Consider the following 22,287-nt stretch of genomic DNA (forward strand, 5'->3'; position numbering starts at 1 on the left):
TAACTTCCTTCCCCACCACCACCATCCAGGATAGAGCACGCTGTCCTCATCTGCCTCCTGTCTGTGAATTAAGAATTATTAGAAACATTTATCTTCTGTTAATTCACACACAATAAGTTCACAAACTTACTTGCTCCTCTCCCGCGCTCCCCAAACCCAACCCAAGAGGTGGTGGATGCAGCAGAGTGATCTAATGTCCAACCACTGCAAAATGTTACAATGTTTAACCAGATCAATTCTGATCAATCCATTTAATGGGGTTCACCTACCTTTGACCTTAGAGCTCCTCTCCTCCCTGCCAGCATGTTCAGAGGATGAGCTCCCTCCATGCCCTCATAATAGGCCTGGAGAAGGGGTGAAGTCTGGACGCTTTAGTCCCTCTCCTTTTTGCTTTTTCTACACTGTTGACTAAAAATTAAAGATATACATGACATATGATATTCACTTACCACATTGAATGATGCTCCTATGTTATACTTTTACTAGTTATCAAGTTCACTTGATATAAGGGTTTGTTCTGTGTTGAAAGCAATGAGAAGAAAAGAAAAAAGGCACACATTATATAAATATATAGCCTATATATAAAACAGCATAGCACAATTAGGCCTAGTAACTATCGAAATGTGATACTCATTAATCTAGCGAATTAGCACTTTTTTTTATGACATAGGCTATACGGTTATAAAAAACACTCATAAATTTAATAAACACATTGCCTTGTAACGAATAATATATTCCTTACACTTAAACATTAAACTCACCAAGCTGCTTGTCTGGCCTTTGATGGCGAGGTGTTTGATTTGGTTTTTACTATGGTGTTGAAGTTTTCATATTCTTCATGATATTTTGACTTTGATTTATCGTGATTTCTGTAATCCACGCTGCTTCCTTTCTGCGTGGAACGGGCACGCGCAAGTATCCTGATCACTCCTGAATCCAATTAAGGAAAGTTGACTGATTCAGCGATGAACGAGCGCACTCTACAAGCCTTCCATCATCACGTTAATTGAATCAGACTAAAAGAACATTAGCTCGGTTGATCTGAATCCAAACCGAGGATAGTGGCCCAGAACACGGGTGAGTTTGCGACAGGGGGCGAAGGAGGCTGAAAGATGACTTTAGAGGAAGGGGAGAGAGGTATGTCTGTGAAGCAACAGTTCAAGTCACTCTTCCCTCGGTGGATGACTGTCCTGTGTTTTGGGAGTCTACTGACCACTGCCTTCTGGTTCTCACTCGACGAGTAAGTGTGAAAATGGCATTTATACGTGCACACTCAATGGTAGATATGATAGACTGCTGAAACACAACGCTAAATGTTTTTTTTTTTTAATTTAATTTCTGCATGTTTGATTTGCATGATTGATTTGCTTTAATCATGTAGGACCTACATGATTAAAGCAAATCAATCGTTTAATTTATCATGTTCCTAAATGAATCAGCTGAAATATGGGAGGAGGGTTTTTGATTTAAAGGAGAATTTCTATGTGAGGCTCAGGGCTACAGTGTAGTGCCTTATGTTGACCTGTTAATGATGGTGAAGTGAATTATTTAAGGTTAAAAGGTTACTATTGCTCTTTTTGGACTGTGTAAGATTAGAACAAGTCATATAACCAACCACCAAAGCTTTTAAAACAAACTGAGTGTGAAATGAGGAAAATCAAATCCTTCTCCTACATGATTGTCTGACTTCTACAGCTGCACACTGGAATGTGAAGAATCATAAACTATATCACCACTTCAACAGATATATCCAGGAAAACTGTTGAGGGAAGATGTTTGGACTTTACACACTTCTTTCACATGATTGTTTTAAAAGAGGTTGGTACTGATTGTGTTAGTTTCCACTCTAAAACACTGACAATGCTTGATTTAAAAAGCAGCAGACGTCAGAGGACCTGAAGGGGTTGCATCTCTCTAGCATAATACAAACCATCATGGCCGCCCTCTGGGAAACCCTAGAAGGAAAGAGAATAGAGACACTTGTATATATGAAGGTTGCTAGAGTGACTTGTGTTGATATTTTGCAACCATGTGCATTGCCTTTCATGCTGATATTTTAAAAGTGTTGCCAGTGATTTTCTTTATGTAATGCAGAGAAATGATGTTCAGGCTGTAGATGACCAAAGCTGTCGACTCTATGAGCCCACTTTAAAAGAAATGCAATGCCTGTCATTTTGTTTCCATTTTAGTGAATAACACAAGGTCAGAGCCAATATTGAAGTGAATTGAGGAATAAATATTCATCACAAAAATATATTTAGGTTGTTTCAGTGTCTGGATGTGAATGTGTGTATTGTCAAAGTAAAATTAAAAAGTGCGATTCAAATTAAGTTATTAAATGAAATATAATCCCAAAGAACATTACAGACAACACACAAGTCAATCATAGTCTAGTCAGACATTGTGTATAATAAAAAAAAAATTAAATTATAAACACTATGCAGTTAGTTGTAATTTGTAGAATGTATTCTTAAAAGTAATTATGACAAAGTGTTTATAAATTAACTTGTGCAGCAGCATTTGAAGAGCCTTCATTGGTGATTGGATGAACGTGTTGAGGTAAGACTTGTGAATGACCATCATCTTCACGAAGATCTAGTGTGAAGTCCAGTAGTGGGTTTCGGCCACTAGATGGCGCTCTTTGCCCATGCAATGTGAAGTGCATTTTGGGCTGTACAGGCAGAGGTCCACATTTTTAATTAGGCTTGTATTTATATACGTCTTCTTTGACAGGTTGCACAACTGAGCTTGAGCTGGTGCAGAGCCTGTTATGATACTGCGTTGTACTTGTGTCAACAACGTAAACCATTTTATCAACTCAAGAGTATCTACACACAAACCATCGAGGTTTAAGTCACTTTAGCACAACAGGCCCAGGCATCACAATTCATTAGTGTTGTTGGTGTTCCTTCGTGGTTTTCGTGATTATAATACATTTTCCAAATTTTGAGGTATAAAAGTTAAAATGTGGACTAAAATATTCTCCATTAAGACTTTTACTCTGTTTGATATGTAAGTTAATTTTCTGGGAAAGAAAATGAAGTGAAAAACATGAGGGAGATAGAAAACTTAAATCAGTGACGATATGGCTAAAATGGAATAAAACATCAGTAGAAGCCATGTTGGACACTTTGAGCCAGTGGAGCTGAACTGCACCAGCATGTAGAAATTAAAACAGATTTTTATGGGTTTATTGTGATCTTCATATTAAATAAATGCACTTTCCACACATACAATGTTTTCCAATGATATAAACCTTTAATGGAATGATTTGATTGATTGAATCAGACAAAATGTATTTTTTACTCAGAACAGATGGACGTTAATAACAGAGCAGGAGAGTGATTGGCTCTTAACATGGGTGGATGATGTGTTCAGGATTTTTTTTGTTTTTCTGGCTGCAATAATTACATAAACACAATATAGACACTGCTATGTTCATACACATGTACACATTTATTTGCAAAGCAGGAATTTTTTAATTTTCCTTCACACAAAGTATTCCCACACAGTAAGGGAAGTAGAGGAGAGGATAATGAGTAAAAATGATGTTCTCTTCTCGTGCATGCTGTTTGGAGGCAGGGGAATGTAAAGCTAGAGGATTAACTGGTGGTTTGCAAATCAGATTTGTTCTTCTGCCTCTGAACATCCTCACCTGCCCAAGCAGGTGAAAAACTTAATACATTTATGCCTTACAAATTACTTCTGCAGTGCAGAAGGTTAGGAAATCTATTTTGGTGTGTTTGTGAAATTGCACCTTAGACATGTTTATGTTCCTTAAACCAGTGTTTTTCAACCAGTGTGCCACGACACACTAGTGTGCCGTGAGATATTGTTAGGTGTGCCGTGGGAAATGATCAAATTTCACCTAATTGGTCTAAAAAAAATGACCTGCCCAAGGAATTCACGTGCGCTATTGTTATTGTTTACATCCCACCGTCAGCTGATGCCGAGTCTGCGAGTGATGCTATTTACGCTACAGCTTCACAGCTTCAAACTAAGCATCCAAATGCTCTTGTAACCATTACTGGGGACTTTAATCATGTATAAATGGACAAAACACGACCCACCTTTGATCAATATATTAACTACCCAACTCAAGAAAATAAAACACTGGACCTTCAGTATGCTAACGTCAAGGAAGCTTACCTCTGAGGTACACTTCCTCCCTGGAGGTGAACTGCTCCAGCTCCCACCTGACTCTAACAACTGGCCAGGTAAAGAGACAGCTGGAGAAACTGAACACTAGCAAGGCTCCAAGCCCGGACGGTATCAGCCCAAGAGTTGTGAAGACCTCTGCAACACCTCTTCAACCTGAGCCTGAGTCAGGAGTGGATACCGGTGCTGTGGAAGACTTGGTCCCGGTCCCAAAAAAGACGAGGCCACCTGACCTCAAAGACTATCGGCCAGTTGCTCTCACATCTCAAGTGATGGAGGTGCTGGAGAGGCTTGGCTTGACCCACCTCAGGCCACGGGTGAAACCGTCTCTTGACCCTCTACAGTTTGCCTACCAGCCACACTTGGGAGTTGACGATGCCATCACCTACCTGCTGCAGTGTGTTCACTCACATCTGGAGGGAATCGGCTGCACTGTAAGAATCACCTTCTTTGATTTCTCCAATGCATTCAAAACCATCCAGCCACAACTGCTGGAGGAGAAGCTGCAGATGATGGGGATGGACTCGTCTCTCACCTCCTGGATTACTGACTACCTGACAGACGGACCACAGTTTGTCCGACTGGGCAGTGTTCAGTCTGGAATGGTGGACATTAGTACAGGAGCTACACAGGGGACTGTGCTGTCTCCTTTCCTCTTCACGTTGTACACCTCTGACTTTCAGTACAACTCCAGGTCATGCCATTTGCAGACGTTTTCTGATGATTCTGCAGTGGTGGGGTGTATAAGTGATGGGAAAGAGGAGGAGTACAGGGCGCTGGTGGATTACTTTGTGGAGTAGACTGCGACACACGACGTGGACAAGACCAGAGAGATGGTGATCGACTTCAGAAGGTTGAAGACAGAGCCATCACCGCTTTGTATCCGAAGAGAGGATGTGACTGTGGTTGAGGAGTACAAGTACCAGGGCGTCAACTTGGACAACAGGCTGAACTGGAAGGCCAACACTCAGGCTGTGTGCAAGAAGGGGATGAGCAGACTCTACTTTCTGAGGAAGATAAGATCCTTTAACGTGTGCAGCAAGGTGTTGGAGATCTTCTATCAGTCTGTTGTAGCCAGAGCACTTTTCTCTGCTGTAGTCTGTTGGGGGAGCAGTGCTGGAGCTGGTGGCATTAAGAGACCGGACAAGCTCATTAAGAAGGCCTGCTCTGTGACAGGCTGCAAGCTGGACTCTTTTGAAGTGGTTGAAGAGAGGAGGAATCTGAACAAGCTGATATCCATTATGGATCATCTTGATCACCCTCTGCACCACCTACTGGACAGTCAGCGGAGCAGTTTCTCAAACAGACTGCTCCAACTCCGCTGCCACAAGGACAGATACAGGAAATCTTTTCTACCGAAGGCCATAACCCTGCACAACAGCTCACCTCTTGCGTATAGAGAACTGTCATCATGATCATCTCTGCCTCTTCTTTCTGCTCATGTAATGTTTAGTATTCCTGCACTCAAGTTCACTTTTTCGGTCTGTAAAGTTTAGTGTCCCAGCACTTTAGTTCATCGGTCTGTCTACTCATCATTATCATTATAGGCTATAGTTTCTGCTGCTAACTGTCTACACTCATGAACGTTAATATTGGTATCATTTAAGTCCACTTCAAATGTCTTGTCTATTCATCACGATAGTCAATAGTTTCACACTTTATTTATGTATCACTGATTCTTGCTATGTATGTCAATACTGCTTTCAACTGTCATCACTGTTTTTTTGCACGTTCACCAAAGTGTGCTTTGTGCTCCCATCATTCAGTCCATACTTGACCTAATTTCATGCATTATTTTTACGATTTTATTTTTTTATACCGGGCACCGGCAATTATCAAATGTAGAATACATTGGCATATTGTAATGCCATGTTTAGTCATATTGTTACCTCACAATCCAAACATCCAAATAATATTATTGATGGATAATTCATAGGCTACTGTGACTGAACAAAAATATTCAGATTCATTGCATGTCTTTCCCCTTTACAATTCTCACCTTTCCTCCTCTTTGCCTGATCATCCTCTGCCTTTCTTGCAGCAACAAACGATTACTTGATTGATGCAGCCTCTGAACACTACTTTTCATCTTTGCGCCGATTCTTTGCATTGCGTTATAAAAACAGACTGTCACGCAGTGACCGTGTTTACTTTCGGTTTTATATAAATGACACGAAACTTTCGACATGAAAAATACCGAGGACATGACCTCTGTTTTTTATTGTGTCTCCAGCCCTGATCCTTGTCAATCCCGGATGTGATAAACATAACGATAGTTTAGTGATTCAGCGGTGGAGGATCGGACTCTACAAGCCATCAATCATCACGTTAATTGAATCAGACTAAAAGCACTTTAGCTCTGTTTATTTAAATTAAACAGGAGGAAAGTGGTCCAGAACACGGGTGAGTTCACGACAGAGGGCGAAGGAGGCTGAAAGATGACTTTAGTGGAAGGGGAGAGAGGTATGCCTGTGAAGCAACAGTTAAAGTCACTCTTCCCTCGGTGGATGACTGTCCTGTGTGTTTGGAGTCTGCTGACCACTGCCTTCTAGTTCTCACTTTACGAGTAAGTTTAAAAATGGCATTTATACGTGCACACTCAATGGTAGATATGATAGACTGCTGAAACTCTTTATTTCTTTCTGCATGTTTTACCCTTCTTCATACTGCTAAAATGCACTTAGTCTTTTTAGACTTGTTAAAAAAAAGAATTCGGGTTCATTCATACGTGTAGGATTTGTAATTTGGCACCTCTTGTGTCTGTGCGGTTGTTCTTTCATGATGCATGAAGAAGACATTTAGCCCACTGAACTCATGAGGGTTGTATGGTTACTCTTTTGCTTAAACATTTGTTGGAGTTTAAATTGCTACAGACTCGTATCAAATCTTTCATTTATTACTGAATTATTGTTTTCTGTATGTTTTGAACCAAGAATTTTAAAATTAAACATTTTACAAAATGTTATAAATTGCACACTTATTTCACACACACAGGCCTGAGTCACACACATGCACAAGCAGTATCTGTTGACATGCATTAATGGAGAGATGTCTGAGTGCTGCGGCAGCCCCCACGGAAACGCGCCCCCCCCCCTTGCCTCGAACGTATTGTGACTTGAACTGGCCACCCTCCGGTTCCCAACACAAGTCCCTACAGACTGAACTACTGCTGCCCCCAAAGAAAACAGCACATTTAGAACAGTGCAGTGTTCTCTATTGATTAAAACAAATTATAAAGATATTAAGTTAGTCTATATGAGCTTTTGGATGTAAATTAGGGGTGGATGTGTTGGCTGTCATAGCTGTAAATGTGGGGAGTGGTTCATACAGAAACATATCTATATGCATGTTATGCCTCTGATTACATTATCTTGTCTTTGCTTCTGAATCAACACATCTTTTCTCTTTTTTATTCTTTTGTTTTTTTCCACAGTAATGTGGACATGCAATTACCAGCCCCTCAGAGGAAAAGGGCCCCCAAGACCTTTGACCTCTGCAAAAACTGCACGTGAGTGCAAACACCATCACAGCTTCTCCTGAACGTTGCCTTTTTTATTTATGACTTCCATCAGATGAAGGCATGTCAGTGAAACTCAGGGCTTACTCACCTGGTTGTGTATTTATATCTTCGTGTGTGTTTGTTTTTTTACAGGAAAATTATCGAAAAAGTATTGGAGGGTTACTCTCAAGACTGGCAGAAGCATGAGGACAATTATATTAAATTCAGGTAAAAAAAAGAAAAAAAGCTCTTCTGTCTGTCTTTAACTTTAAGGGGACAACGTAAAAGAAAAAAAGCTCAAATTAAACATCATAGAGTGATACAGGAATGAGTCCTCAAACCCGGAAGTGAGTTAGCATTTTAGCGCCATGTGTTTTAAACTTTAAAAGTCAATGGAGATTTTGAATGGATTTGTCGTTAAGTGCCTGAAAGTCTGTGATTAATACAAGCTTAAGAGTTGTTTTGTTAGACGAGATAAACTAAGCTAGCTAAGACCCCCACTTGTGAATTTTAAAGTTTTCATGCGTACTTAAAACAGCGGCTGCTAATAATTGGCTAAATGAGACTACAGTGGTTGTCAGAGACATTAAACGTCATCACGCCAGGAACTCTAGTCATATTTTTCAGGGCTCTTTCAAATATTCGCTGAAGCATAACGGTCGTGACATCAAAATTGACCGACCGCTGTGTAGTTCGCTCGTAGCATAACGTTAGCTTTTTACTTGTCTCAACTGCATTAACACTTCAAATTTCATATAAATGGTGTTCATCCGCAAAGATGATCAGAAGCGTGTTTGCCACAGAGCTTATTTTCTCTAATGATCCACCGTCCAATGCAAAAATCCCATCGGCCACTCCTTGTTTGAACCCATGGTGAAGCTACTTCCAGGTAGGCCTAAAAAAATACATCATCACTATTCCAGTATATAGTCAGCATGGTATGTTATACATCTCCATTAAACATTGAATGTCGGAACAAAATCCAAATCTGTGCAGGATCAAAATAGATCCCTCTTTACATGGAATGAAGAACAGCTGAAGAAGTGAGGAATGGAAGTGTAAATTAACGTGGAGTAAAGATGAGGAACTTGGTCTAAGTATAAGACACATTCACTGGCAAGGACTACGCCACGACCATAGACGTTGAAGATACAGTATTTAATGATAGATCCTATGAATGATGAGACAGATGAATAAAGGCTAAGGTAATGAATATAATGGCGAATGCTGGTCTGGAAGGATAAACTGACTGCAGGGCAGAGGGAAACTCAGGGTGGGGAAACCGTCTCTAACGTAGATCTGCCTGAGCTGATCACTACCCCAGGCTGTACCTGCCATTAGACAAACGAGATAGAGGGATGAGGAAGGAGGCAGAATGGATGAGAAGGGAGGGTTGGTCATCTAAGAACTGAAACAAACGGTGTAAAGTAGGACGACGTAGTGTAAGTGGGCTTGTCAGGTGATTGGAGGTGTGGTTTGGGCGTGGTCCTGCTCCCAAACTTAAGTTGATATACATTAACTCCCTTTAAAATCATGTGAGTGTGGGTAAAACAAAGGACTGTGCCTAAAACATACAAGTGCTCTTAATGTTTTATTTTCTCTTACAAACTTTTAAGGGAAGGTCAACACTTCAGTCTCTTGTGTACAGTTTGACAAAGTCCTTGTGGTTCCTCAGATCTCTGCTGAGAAGCAACTGCAGCGGTTTTGACAAAGTCATCATTACCCAGGCCAACACTCCAGTGGGATCCAGGCTTTTTTATGATGCGGAAAAGAAGAGGAGCCGCAAGGTGTCTCCTGAAGAATTCAGCACCTTTGCAAAGGTATTTTGTTTGGCACTCAGGAATATAACCAACACATCCACAATATACTGTATCTGCGACTCTCTTTCATTTTTGGCCACCCCTGGCTTACAGCATGTATTACGTAATTTTCACGACACAAATTTACTTTGTCATCCACAAGTTTAAAGCTGCCAGTATATGTCACAATGAAGTAATATACTGCTGAATTTATCCATGAAACCTGAGATCCAGCAGTAGTTTTGATCTACTGTATTATACAATTTCGTCATCCGACCTCCAGAGATGAAAGAGGAGGGGAACAGAAGAAGAAAATTAGTGACTTTTAATGTTAAATGGCTCAAGCTCATATTTGACCTTTATGAATACTTTGTACTCTAAGGATTGCCAGATTTACAAAAGACCATTTTAAAACAAACTTTTGGCTGGTGGAAGATCTGGTTGGTCGGTAACTTTAAAAATCTACTAGCCATGTTAGCTAGTGATCAAAAAAGTTCATTTAAGGACCAGCTCATACATTGAACTTGATGAATCTGTAATCTGCACCTGCCGACTTTAAATTTTACACTGTACAAGAAGTAACAAAGGTTGGAGGAATTGCCTTTCTTTATAACAATAACTTACATTGCCAAACTATCTGTCTCAGGGATTTCACAGCCTTTGAATGCTTAGCTGTGATTGTCAAAGCTGTTGTTTCCACAGTGTTACTCACAGTGTATCATCCCCTTAAACTAAGAAAAGGTTTTATTGATGAATTTTCGAAACTTCTTTCAACAATTTCTATAGACTATGACTGCATTGTAATTTCCGGTAAGTTTAATATTCACATCGACAACCCCAAAAATGTGGACACAAAACAACTATTAAATGTACTCGAAACATTATAACTCTCACAGCATGTTGTGAGGCCCACACATAAACACGGACACATCCTCAACCGGAGTCTATCTAAAGGCCAAAGTACAGCTATTCAATTCAATTAAAAAAACGTTGTCCCTGGGGGGCAATTCAAAGGCACACAGAGCAGTAAATGAACAACAGTGCATTTATACTAAAGTTAGATAAAGACAATAAAGTGTTGATAAAAAGTAAAGTGTCAAAATTTAAATATAAAATGTAAAATATAAAATTACAAATTGTGGATGTTGCAATTTCACCTCTGCATATTTTTTTAATATGATCTGCTCACCAAGACGTGGTTAGAACATCAAATAAGCGTATTATTAATGACAATACCACTGATGTGTTTATTCAGGAATATATAAACCATAATCTGCCCATCATGTGATCAGATAATAGACAATTGTAACTTGGCTTTAAGTCACATTATTGGCAGCATTTCTCCAGTAAAAACTAAAAACAAAATAACAAAAAACCAAAGGCTCCATGGAGGAAAAGAAAGGAAAAGGTTAGGATGCTTCTAAAGATCTTGTCGAAAGTGGCATGGATTTTTCATTGACAAAGTGTGAGCCATTATCTGAAGACAATTTTTTAGGGATTCCCCATCGGGGAATAATCTCTGTTAGCAGTGCTTTCGTTACTACTACAGCGGTTGCATGCTTGGCTGGAAAAGCTTCCACCATTTGGAGAACATGTCCACCATGACTAGAAAATATTTTTTACCTTTACTGGGGGTCAGGTCGATAAAATCCATGTTCCACATGTTGAAAGGGCCTGTCTGGCGCAGGATGTGCAGCTTGCTGTATCAGAGGTTTTGGTCTGCCTGGATTGTTTTGAGCACAAATCAAATAGTTTTTACTAAACTCATCTGCAAAAGTTGAAAACCCTTTTGTGAACCAATGTTTTTGCACTATGGTACACATCCCCCCTTTTGACAAATGGTCAAGACCATGAGACAACTTAGCATATGGCAAAAGTGCCTCAGTCAGGGCCACAAGTTCTGCTGCCTGTGCAGAGTAATGAGAGGGCAGAGGACAAGAACAAACAATAGAAACATCATCAACAACAGCGAAACCTGCATTGGCAGTGCCCCGTGCTGGATCCCTGAAAGCAGAACCATCAACATAGATAATAAGATTAGGGTTAGTGAGAGGTACATCTTTCAGGTTCAGTCTGTGCTGGAACCCTGCAAGACAAGAATTGGGTTCACCCTCATCCGGCTAAGGCATGAGGGTGACGGGGTTATGCACAGCACATTTTTTAACTTGGACATTTGGCAAACTTTAAAGTGTGGTCTGATATCTGAGCCACCGTGCTTTCGTGAGGTGTGAAGTCTTTTGTTCTGTGTGCCACAGAATGAGGCACAAAGAGGTTGAGGTGGTTGTAACCTACAAAGTCACGTGAGGCTAAAACTGCAGACTCACAGGTTGCGACAGCACGCAGACAGGATGGGAGACCCCTGGCCACCGGATCAAGAAGGCGAGAAAAATAGCCCACTGGTTTGAGTTGACCACCACAAACTGTGTGAATGGTTTCTCTGGGTCAGGGAGGTGTGGACTGCAGGGCCAGCTTAAGGTCATTAAACGCAGCGTCTGCCTCTGTCGTGCACTGAACTTCACTGTGGGCCTTCAAGTCTCTTTGAGCAATGTCTCACAGCGGTCTGTCTTTCTCCAAAAAATTCAGAATGAAGTGGTGACAAGACGCAGGAGGAGGATGAATGTGAGTTTATGCGGCTAATTTGTAACAGATCAACACAATGCCGAATGCACACAAGTCTCATCCCAACAAATTCACAGGACACATATCAGACATCAAGAAAGAGTTGTACATTTGCATAAGATGTTTCATTGCATCTGTGTGTAATATTCTGAGACACCATCCCTGCCTAGTCTGTCCTGCAACAATGACTTCATGAGTTGTTATCTAAACCAAAACTGGTGTTGTTTCACGAAAAAGGAGTCAAGGTTGTTTGAAAACAGGGAGTCAAGGTATGTTGAGAACAGGAAGTCAAAGTTTGCACATCTGGTGTATCAGCTTTGTGTCCAAGTGTGAATGTGCCATTTCTCACAGTCCGTCTACATTTCTGACCTTGAGGAGCTGATCAAACGAATACTCTTTGTTCAAACTGTGCTTGCTCCAGGTGTGTGCAACATGTTTTATGTCTATATGCCTCTCTCCCTTTTGCCAAGGTCTTCTGTTATCACAAATGCAGTAAATCACAATTTATTGTATTTTAATTTTTGAACTATGCATTTTAGGTTGCAATTTTACAAGTGGCCGGGGACCAGCTGGCAACTAGCCGGAAAGGCTAAAGGTGCTCCTTATATTGTATAAGGGGACTGTCAACGAAATAATAACGAAAATAATGATGATCCTGAAACGAAACATTAATTAAGAACTCAAAGTACAATAAACGTTAAGTTCTGTAAAAAGCGGTCTTAAAACATTGCTTTTCTCTCGTGCCTTTGGCTGCTAGTTTATCATTGTCTGTTTTGTTTTATTATTTTAAATGAGTTTAAATTGTGTTGGTTTATCTTTGTCTTTAGTAAAGCACATTGGGATTACTTTTGTATAAAATGTGCTATACAAATAAAATTGAATTGAATCGTTGTGTAGTAATACATACCCATTGATTACAATTCCAGGAGCATCCTTTCTCAAATAAGACATGGGACACGTGTGCCGTTGTCGGGAACGGAGGCATCCTGAGTGACAGCAACTGTGGAGAGAGCATTGATTCAGTGCAGTTTGTAATGAGGTGTCGACTCGCAGTATCAAAAATCATTTCTGCTGTAATTCCATAAAAAAGATCTGACTCTTTTATTCTTGCTTCTTCAGGTGCAACCTTCCTCCATTGGGAAATGACTATAAGCATGTTGGTGTCAAGACGGACCTTGTGACAGCGAACCCAAGCATCTTCATTTACAAGTGAGCGAGAGGATGGATCTCACTTGACTGTCCTTACAGACTTCTTTTGTCTTCTTGCTTTATATCTGCTGTTTTGTCTCCAGGTATGGGTCTCTGACGAACCGTCGTCGTCCGTTTGTGGAAAGTCTGCGTGTTTATGGAAACTCCCTGCTTCTCCTTTCCACCTTCTGCACTGGCACATACATTGAAGTAGGCCTGCGGGCCGCCTACACTATTGAGGAATTTGGAATGCCCATGAAGCCAGTCTACATTCACCCTCAGTACTTCCAACGTCTGGCTGCTTTCTGGCACAAAAGAGGCTTGCGGCAATCAGCGTGGCTGAGCACCGGGCTAATTATGGCTAGCATGGCTTTGGAGGTGTGTGAAAATGTGCATCTGTATGGGTTCTGGCCCTTCAGTAATCACCCCTTTGAATTCTACGACCTAGCGAACCACTACTATGATGACACAAAATTTAAATCTGTACATGCCATGCCCAAGGAGTTTGAGCTCTTGTTGCAGTTGCATCGTCAGGGCGTGCTCAAGCTTCATCTGGGAGATTGTCAACAAGGTAAAAAGTAGACCCCTGGCGTACTGACAGAACAGAAGCAAAGTGCCTTCTTTGTATCATCAGGGTAAAGCAAATCAATCGTTTCATCTATCATGTTCCTAAATGAATCAGCTGAAATATGGGAGGAGGGTTTTTGATTTAAAGGAGAATTTCTATGTGAGGCTCAGGTCTACAGTGTAGTTATGTTGACCTGTTAATGATGAGGTGAATTATTTAAGGTTAAAAGGTTACTATTGCTCTTTTTGGACTGTGTAAGATTTGAACAAGTCATGTAACCAACCACCAAAGCTTTTAAAACAAACTGAGTGTGAAATGAGGAAAATCAAATCCTTCTCCTACATGATTGTCTGACTTCTACAGCTGCACACTGGAATGTGAAGAATCATAAACTCTTTCACCACTTCAACAGATATATCCAGGAAAACTGTTGAGGGAAGATGTTTGGACTTTACACACTTCTTTCACATGATTGTTTGAAAAGAGGTTGGTACTGATTGTGTGAGATAGTTTCCACTCTAAAACACTGACAATGCTTCATTAAAATGCAGCAGACGTCAGAGGGCCTGACGTGGTTGCGTCACTCTAGCATAATACAAACCATCATGGCCGCCCTATAGACACCATAGAACGAAACGAAATAGAAACACTTGTATATGAAGGTTGCTAGAGTGACTTGTGTTGATATTTTGCAACCACGTGCATTGCCTTTCATGCTGATATTTTAAAAGTGTTGCCAGTGATTTTCTTTATGTAATGAAGAGAAATGATGTTCAGGCTGTAGATGACCAAACCTGTTGACTCTATGAGCCCACTTTAAAAGAAATGCCATGTGTCATTTTGTTTCCATTTTAGTGAATAACACAAGGTGAGAGCCAATATTGAAGTGAACTGAGGCATAAATATTTTTCACAGAAATATATTTAGGCTGTTTCAGTGTCTAGATGTAAATGTGTTTTTTTTCCCAATTGTTAAAAATCCTTTCCCCAGTTTGCATGATTTCGAGTCCTTGAGTCTGTAAGTGCTTAAAACCTGTGAAGATTTGTACTTAGACTGCATTATTTCTACTTACACAGAGCAGTGGCCAGTTTTATCATGTCAGTAATTTTAAGATGAAGACCTTTAAAAAGCAATCTTCTGTATGCATTAATACACTCCTCATTCTGTCTCAGCAGACTGTAGAGATCATCTGACAACTTTTTCAGGTTCAGTGTTTATTTATCAGCACACAGCTTCCAGGCAAACACAAAATATGATTGGGGATGATGGTATATGAACAGCACAGCTCCAGCCCCGTAATTGAAATCTTCAGCCAGCTGAGGAGACTAACAATTCTTTTCCAATGTGATCAAATCATTTAGTTACAAAATAAAAATACTTTATTATAGTATATTTATATTTGAACTACAATTACAAAGTTAACTCAAAAGTTTGTATAATTTGGTTTTGTAACAAAAACTGCCATAAATATATTTTTAAGTATTTAATATTAAAAAAAAACCACTTTCATGCAAAGGCTTAACAGCCCTGATAAAATTAACAAACTACAGCGTTTCCCCATCCAGAACATAGGAAACGTACCCATTATACAAACACAAAATATGAACAGCACAGCCCCTATACATTAAAAAAGAAATACAATTAACACACAATATTAAAATTAGCCATTGGAATGTACATGCAAGTGCACAAGACTGTACAGCACACATAGCAAGTAAACTTTACTAAACAGAACAATATTAAACACAAATTACAAGAGCAACAGGCACAAAACGTGACAAGACTACTTATGTCACTGTATATACATTTTGACCTGGTATTTACAACATGTCACTGAGCTTATTTCAGTAAGGGTGAAGTCAGGTAAAATGGTTCAGATAAGGTTGGAGCATCATAGCCCTTAGAAAATGTACAGCCAATCATGATGTGTGATGATCTTGCACTGTTGCTACAACACTGGTATACATGTCACACCAGTTTTACTTGGTCGATCAGCGCTCATTTGGGTGGGGCAGCCAGAGTGTTAGAGGAAGTATGTTGGAGAAATGTTATGGTGAATGTATGTGACATAGAAAATGTCGTTCATTACTAATAACATTGACAAAGCCATTCTAAGAAAGCTACCAATAAAGCTAAATTGTTATGAAAAATGTTTTTACATGCTCTTTCTAAAATAAAATGTAACTAAAACAGAAACTTTGATTTTTGTGGGGGAAAAAAAATCATTTTAGGCAAGCTACTGGCCCATTTTACTTCACTAGCGAACCAAAATGGGCCACGGTTTTCATCTAAAATGGGCCACAAACACTTGCACAGAAATTGAGGGCACAGAACAGATCCAAAGGTCTAGATGTTTATCCGTAGAAAATCTCAAACTTTTTTCAAATTTTGCAGACAGTATGGCAGGACAGGCAGAAAAGGGGAAAGAAGATAGGTGAAGGGAAAAGACAGGGAACGGAAGGAAGATGTCAGTTAAACCAGTGGAGAAAGGACAGAAGGTGGGATGTCACAGAGATCGTTGACAAAGTGGGTTGGAGTTTGACACTTTTTTGACTGGAACATGCAGAAACACACACGCACTATATTGTCCAACTTTTGTGCATGAAATGGCTGGAAAGTGTGGGACACACACACACCTGTGCATATGTATTAAAATATAATTAGATATCATGCTGAGCTTATTTGATGGTCTTATATATATTTTACCATAAAGTGTCCCATTTTAGCTGACTTCCCCCTGGACACCGTGCTTAAGATCGTCAATCAGCCAAGGAGACCAATTAACAATCCCAGATTATATAATTACCACCATCACCACACGAGGGCGCTGTTTTTCATGTTCTTTTCTTCATGCAACTTCCTTGTTTTCAGCTGCCCTGTATACAGTTTCTCACTACAATGTGAGTGTATTGGACAGTACTCACTGTTCCATGTCTGTGTAAGAGGGACCAGGCTCTGCTGGTTGTGGTTTAGTACTCCACTAAAGAAATTAATTGATTTTGTCCAAATACCACTCAGAAGGATCGAGATGTGGGTGACAGTTAACTTCCTTTATCCCCCCACCATCCAGGATAGAGCACGCTGACACAGTGTCCTCATCTGCCTCCTGTCTGTGAATTAAGAATTATTAGAAACATTTATCTTCTGTTAATTCACACAATAAGTTCACAAACTTACTTGCTCCTCTCCCGCGCTCCCCAAACCCAACCCAAGAGGTGGTGGATGCAGCAGAGTGATCTAATGTCCAACCACTGCAAAATGTTACAATGTTTAACCAGATCAATTCTGATCAATCCATTTAATGGGGTTCACCTACCTTTGACCTTAGAGCTCCTCTCCTCCTTGCCAGCATGTTCAGAGGATGAGCTGCCTCCATGCCCTCAAATAATAGGCCTGGAGAAGGGGTGAAGTCTGAAGTCTTTAGTCCCTCTCCTTTTTGCTTTTTCTACACTGTTGACTAAAAATTAAAGATATACATGACATATGATATTCACTTACCACATTGAATGATGCTCCTATGTTATACTTTTACTAGTTATCAAGTTCACTTGATATAAGGGTTTGTTCTGTGTTGAAAGCAATGAGAAAAAAAGGCACAAATTATATAAATATATAGCCTATACATAAAACAGCATAGCACAATTAGGCCTAGTAACTATCGAGATGTGATACTCATTAATCTAGGGAATTAGCACTTTTTTTATGACATAGGCTATAAGGTTATAAAAAACACTCATAAATTTAATAAACACATTGCCTTGTAACGAATAATATATTCCTTACACTTAAACATTAAACTCGTCTGCAATCACTCACCAAGCTGCTTGTCTGGCCTTTGATGGCGAGGTGTTTGATTTGGTTTTTACTATGGTGTTGAAGTTTTCATATTCTTCATGATATTTTGACTTTGATTTATCGTGATTTCTGTAATCCACGCTGCTTCCTTTCTGCGTGGAACGGGCACGCGCAAGTATCCTGATCACTCCTGAATCCAATTAAGGAAAGTTGACTGATTCAGCGATGAACGAGCGCACTCTACAAGCCTTCCATCATCACGTTAATTGAATCAGACTAAAAGAACATTAGCTCGGTTTATCTGAATCCAAACCGAGGATAGTGGCCCAGAACACGGGTGAGTTTGCGACAGGGGGCGAAGGAGGCTGAAAGATGACTTTAGTGGAAGGGGAGAGAGGTATGTCTGTGAAGCAACAGTTCAAGTCACTCATCCCTCGGTGGATGACTGTCCTGTGTTTTGGGAGTCTACTGACCACTGCCTTCTGGTTCTCACTCGACGAGTAAGTGTGAAAATGGCATTTATACGTGCACACTCAATGGTAGACATGATAGACTGCTGAAACACAACGCAAAAGGATTTTATTTTTATTTTTTTAATTTCTGCATGTTTTACCCTTTTCCACTCTGCTACAATGCACTTAGTCTTTTCAGACTTGTTAATTCTGGGTTCATTTATATGCGTAGGATTTCTCATGGCACCACATTCTTGATGCACGAAGAAGACTGAACATTGAACTCATGAGGGTTGTGAGGTTACTCTTTTCACTTTAGCGTTTATTGGAGTTTAACTTGCTACATAATGGTATCAACTCTTTCACTTGTTAAATACTGATTCATTATGTCTCCTGTATGTTTTAAGCCAAGAACGCAGCACATTCAAAACGGGGCTTTTGTTCTCTAGTGATTAAAACAAATGATAAAGCTCACATGTTGGCTTATGTGGGCTTTTGGATGTATAGTAGGGGGGATTTTCTGTGTTGGCTATCATTGTGTGGAGGCGGGTATGTCTACAAAGTAACTATTATTAGCGGTAAATGTGGGGAGAGGATCATAGCATAGTCTGTCTGCAGGGTCCAGAACGTTGTGTTCCACCCCTGATTACAAGATCTGATTTGGGCCTTGCTTCTGTCCTCTTTCTTGAATGTTTGTTCCACAGCTATGTGGAGCAGCGCTTACCAGCCCCTCAGAAGAAAAGCGCCCCCAAGACCTTTCACCTCTGCAGAAGAAAGTGCAAGTGAGTGCAAATACCATTTTTTTTTTTTTTTTTTTTTTTTTTTTTTTAAATTATTATTCATGACTGCACTCACATACAGGAATGTCAGTGAAACTTGGGGCTTGGTGTATTTTATCTGAGTTTTGCACTTTTTCTTTTTCACAGGAAAACCATCAAAAAAGTATTGCATGGTTACTCTCAAGACTGGCAGAAGCATGAGGACAATTATATTGAATTCAGGTAAAAACAAAAATAAAATAAAAAAGCTCTGTCAGTTTTTAACTTTTAGGGGTCAAAATAACCGAAGAAAAATCATCATAATAGTCAGCATGACATGCTACACCTCCAGTAAACACTGAATGTTTGACCAAAATCCAAATCCGTGAAGGATCAAAATAGATTCCTCTTTAAAGGGATACTTCACCCATTTACATGAAGCTGTGTATCATTAGAAACATGGTAGTAGTGTTGAATGGTCGTGAGTAGAGCCCTCATTTTGGCCTGAGACGAGAAAAATATGTTTTTCTTTGCCTGGAAGTTTTCTTCATGTGATGCAAAATGACGCTTTTTGCATCACATGAAGAAAACTTTCAAGCAAAGAAAAACCGATTGGTCTCGTCTCAGGCCAAAATGAGGGCTGGACTCACAACCATTCAACACTGCTACTATGTTTCTAATGATGCACGGCTTCATGCAAATGGGTGAAGTATCTCTTTAAATGGAAGGAAAGAGCAGCTGAAGAAGTGAGGAATAGAAGTGTAAATTAATGTGGACATTTGAGCGAGCATCAACACTTAGAGTCTCTTGTCTGCGGTTTGACAGAGTCCTTTTGGTTCCTCAGATCTCTGCTGAGAAGCAACTGCAGCGGTTTTGACAAAGCCATCATTACCCAGGCCAACACTCCAGTGGGATCAAGGCTTGTTTATGATGCGGAAAAGAAGTCGAGCCACCTGGTGTCTCGTAATGTTTTCCACACCTTTACGAAGGTATTTCGTTTTTGCCTCAAGAATATAACCAACACATCCACAATATTGTCTGCAACTTGCTTTAAGCCCAAGATGTTGAAAGTAAAGACCTTGGGGCAGCCAAATGAGATCCAGCTGTACTTTTGGTCTACTGTATTATACAGTACCATCATTGTGTGGTAATGCATAGCCATTGATTACAATTCCAGGAGCATCCTTTCTCAAATAAGACATGGGACACGTGTGCCGTTGTCGGGAATGGAGGCATCCTGAGTGACAGCAACTGTGGAGAGAGCATTGATTCAGCGCAGTTTGTAATGAGGTGAGAAAGGGGTCGACTTGCAGTATCAAAAATGATTCATGTTGATATTCCATCTAAAAAAAAAATGCATATCTTACTTTTTTTTTTTTTTTTTTTTTTCTTGCTCCTTCAGGTGCAACCTTCCTCCATTGGGAAATGACTATAAGCATGTTGGTGTCAAGACGGACCTTGTGACAGCGAACCCAAGCATCTTCAGGGAGAAGTGAGCGCGAGGATGGATCTCACTTGACTGTCCTTACAGACTTCTTTTGTCTTCTTGCTTTATATCTGCTGTTTTGTCTCCAGGTATGGGTCTCTGACGAACCGTCGTCGTCCGTTTGTGGAAAGTCTGCGTGTTTATGGAAACTCCCTGCTTCTCCTTCCCACCTTCTGCTCTGGCCCATACATTCAAGTAGGTCTGCGGGCCGCCTACACTATTGAGGAATTTGGAATCCCCATGAAGCCAGTCTACTTTCACCCTCAGTACTTCCAACGTCTGGCTGCTTTCTGGCACAAAAGAGGCTTGCGGCGATCAGCGTGGCTGAGCACCGGGCTAATTATGGCTAGCATGGCTTTGGAGGTGTGTGAAAATGTGCATCTGTATGGGTTCTGGCCCTTCAGTAATCACCCCTTTGAATTCTACGATCTGAAGCACCACTACTATGATAACAGAAAATATAAACGCGCCCACGCCATGACCAAGGAGTTTGAGCTCTTGTTGCAGTTGCATCGTCAGGGCGTGCTCAAGCTTCATCTGGGAGATTGTCAAGAAGGTAAAAAGTAGACCCATGGCGTACTGACAGAACAGAAGCAAAGTGCCTTCTTTGTATCATCAGGGTAAAGCAAATCACTCGTTTAATCTATCATGTTCCTAAATGAATCAGCTGAAATATGGGAGGAGGGTTTTTGATTTAAAGGGGAATTTCTATGTGAGGCTCAGGGCTACAGTGTAGTTATGTTGACCTGTTAATGATGGTGAAGTGAACTATTTAAGGTTAAAAGGTTACTATTGCTCTTTTTGGACTGTAAGATTAGAACAAGTCATGTAACCAACCACCAAAGCTTTCCATTTTAGTGAATAACACGAGGTGAGAGCCAATATTGAAGTGAACTGAGGCATAAATATTTATCACAAAAATATCTTTAGGTTGTTTCAGTGTCTGGATGTGAATTTTTTTTTTCTTCCAATTGTTAAAAATCTTTCCCCCAGATCTCTCAGCTTGCATGATTTCGAGTCCTTGAGTCTGTAAGTGCTTAAAACCTGTGAAGATTTGTACTTAGACTGCAGTATTTCTACTTACACAGAGCAGTGGCCAGTTTCATCATGTCAGGAATTTTAAGATGAAGACCTTTAAAAAGCAATCTTCTGTATGCATTAATACACTCCTTGTTCTGTCTCAGCATACTGTAGAGATCATCTGACAACTTTTTTCAGGTTCAGTGTTTATTTATCAGCAACACAGCTTCCAGGCAAACACAAAATATGATTGGGGATGATGGTATATGAACGGTACAGCTCCAGCCCCGTAATTGAAATCTTCAGCCAGCTGAGGAGACTAACAATTCTTTTCCAATGTGATCAAATCATTTAGTTACAAAATAAAAATACTATATTATAGTATATTTATATTTGAACTACAATTACAAAGTTAACTCAAAAGTTTGTATAATTTGGTTTTGTAACAAAAACTGCCATGAATCTATTTTTAAGTATTTAATATTAAAATAAACCCACTTCCATGCAAAAGCTTAACAGCCCTGATAAAATTAACAAACTACAGCGTTTCCCCATCCAGAACATAGGAAACGTACCCATTATACAAACACAAAATATGAACAGCACAGCCCCTATACATTAAAAAAGAAATACAATTAAAACACAATATTAAAATTAGCCATTGGAATGTACATGCAAGTGCACAAGACTGTACAGCACACATAGCAAGTAAACTTTACTAAACAGAACAATATTAAACACAAATTACAAGAGCAACAGGCACAAAACGTGACAAGACTACTTATGTCACTGTATATACATTTTGACCTGGTATTTACAACATGTCACTGAGCTTATTTCAGTAAGGGTGAAGTCAGGTAAAATGGTTCAGATAAGGTTGGAGCATCATAGCCCTTAGAAAATGTACAGCCAATCATGATCTGTGATGATCTTGCACTGTTGCTA

General features: G+C 40.0%; 2 protein-coding genes and 1 long non-coding RNA gene across 3 annotated transcripts; 2 read left to right on the forward strand and 1 right to left on the reverse strand.

Moving 5' to 3' along the window:
* The first annotated feature begins 945 nt into the window (after positions 1-945).
* On the forward strand, positions 946-21,508 carry LOC306827777 (alpha-2,8-sialyltransferase 8F-like). Its single transcript, XM_079349825.1, has 8 exons — positions 946-1,240; positions 7,592-7,666; positions 7,811-7,885; positions 9,333-9,477; positions 13,002-13,114; positions 13,195-13,284; positions 13,368-14,018; positions 21,059-21,508. Exons 1-7 carry the CDS (start codon positions 1,113-1,115, stop codon positions 13,843-13,845), a joined length of 1,104 nt encoding a protein of 367 aa, XP_079205951.1. The 5' UTR covers positions 946-1,112; the 3' UTR covers positions 13,846-14,018; positions 21,059-21,508.
* LOC306827778 lies at positions 16,509-17,742 on the reverse strand. The gene is made up of 4 exons (XR_013779669.1): positions 17,648-17,742; positions 17,148-17,288; positions 17,009-17,082; positions 16,509-16,941 (listed from the first exon to the last, which is right to left on the reverse strand). It is a non-coding gene; the product is annotated as an uncharacterized lncRNA (long non-coding RNA).
* Positions 17,891-21,314, forward strand: LOC306827775 (alpha-2,8-sialyltransferase 8F-like). The gene is made up of 7 exons (XM_079349823.1): positions 17,891-18,126; positions 18,783-18,860; positions 19,005-19,079; positions 19,681-19,825; positions 20,014-20,126; positions 20,239-20,328; positions 20,412-21,314. Exons 1-7 carry the CDS (start codon positions 17,999-18,001, stop codon positions 20,887-20,889), a joined length of 1,107 nt encoding a protein of 368 aa, XP_079205949.1. The 5' UTR covers positions 17,891-17,998; the 3' UTR covers positions 20,890-21,314.
* Positions 21,509-22,287: the final 779 nt, after the last annotated feature.

The sequence above is a fragment of the Symphodus melops genome, assembly GCF_947650265.1.
Source record: "Symphodus melops genome assembly, chromosome: 8".
Taxonomy (NCBI): domain Eukaryota; kingdom Metazoa; phylum Chordata; class Actinopteri; order Labriformes; family Labridae; genus Symphodus; species Symphodus melops.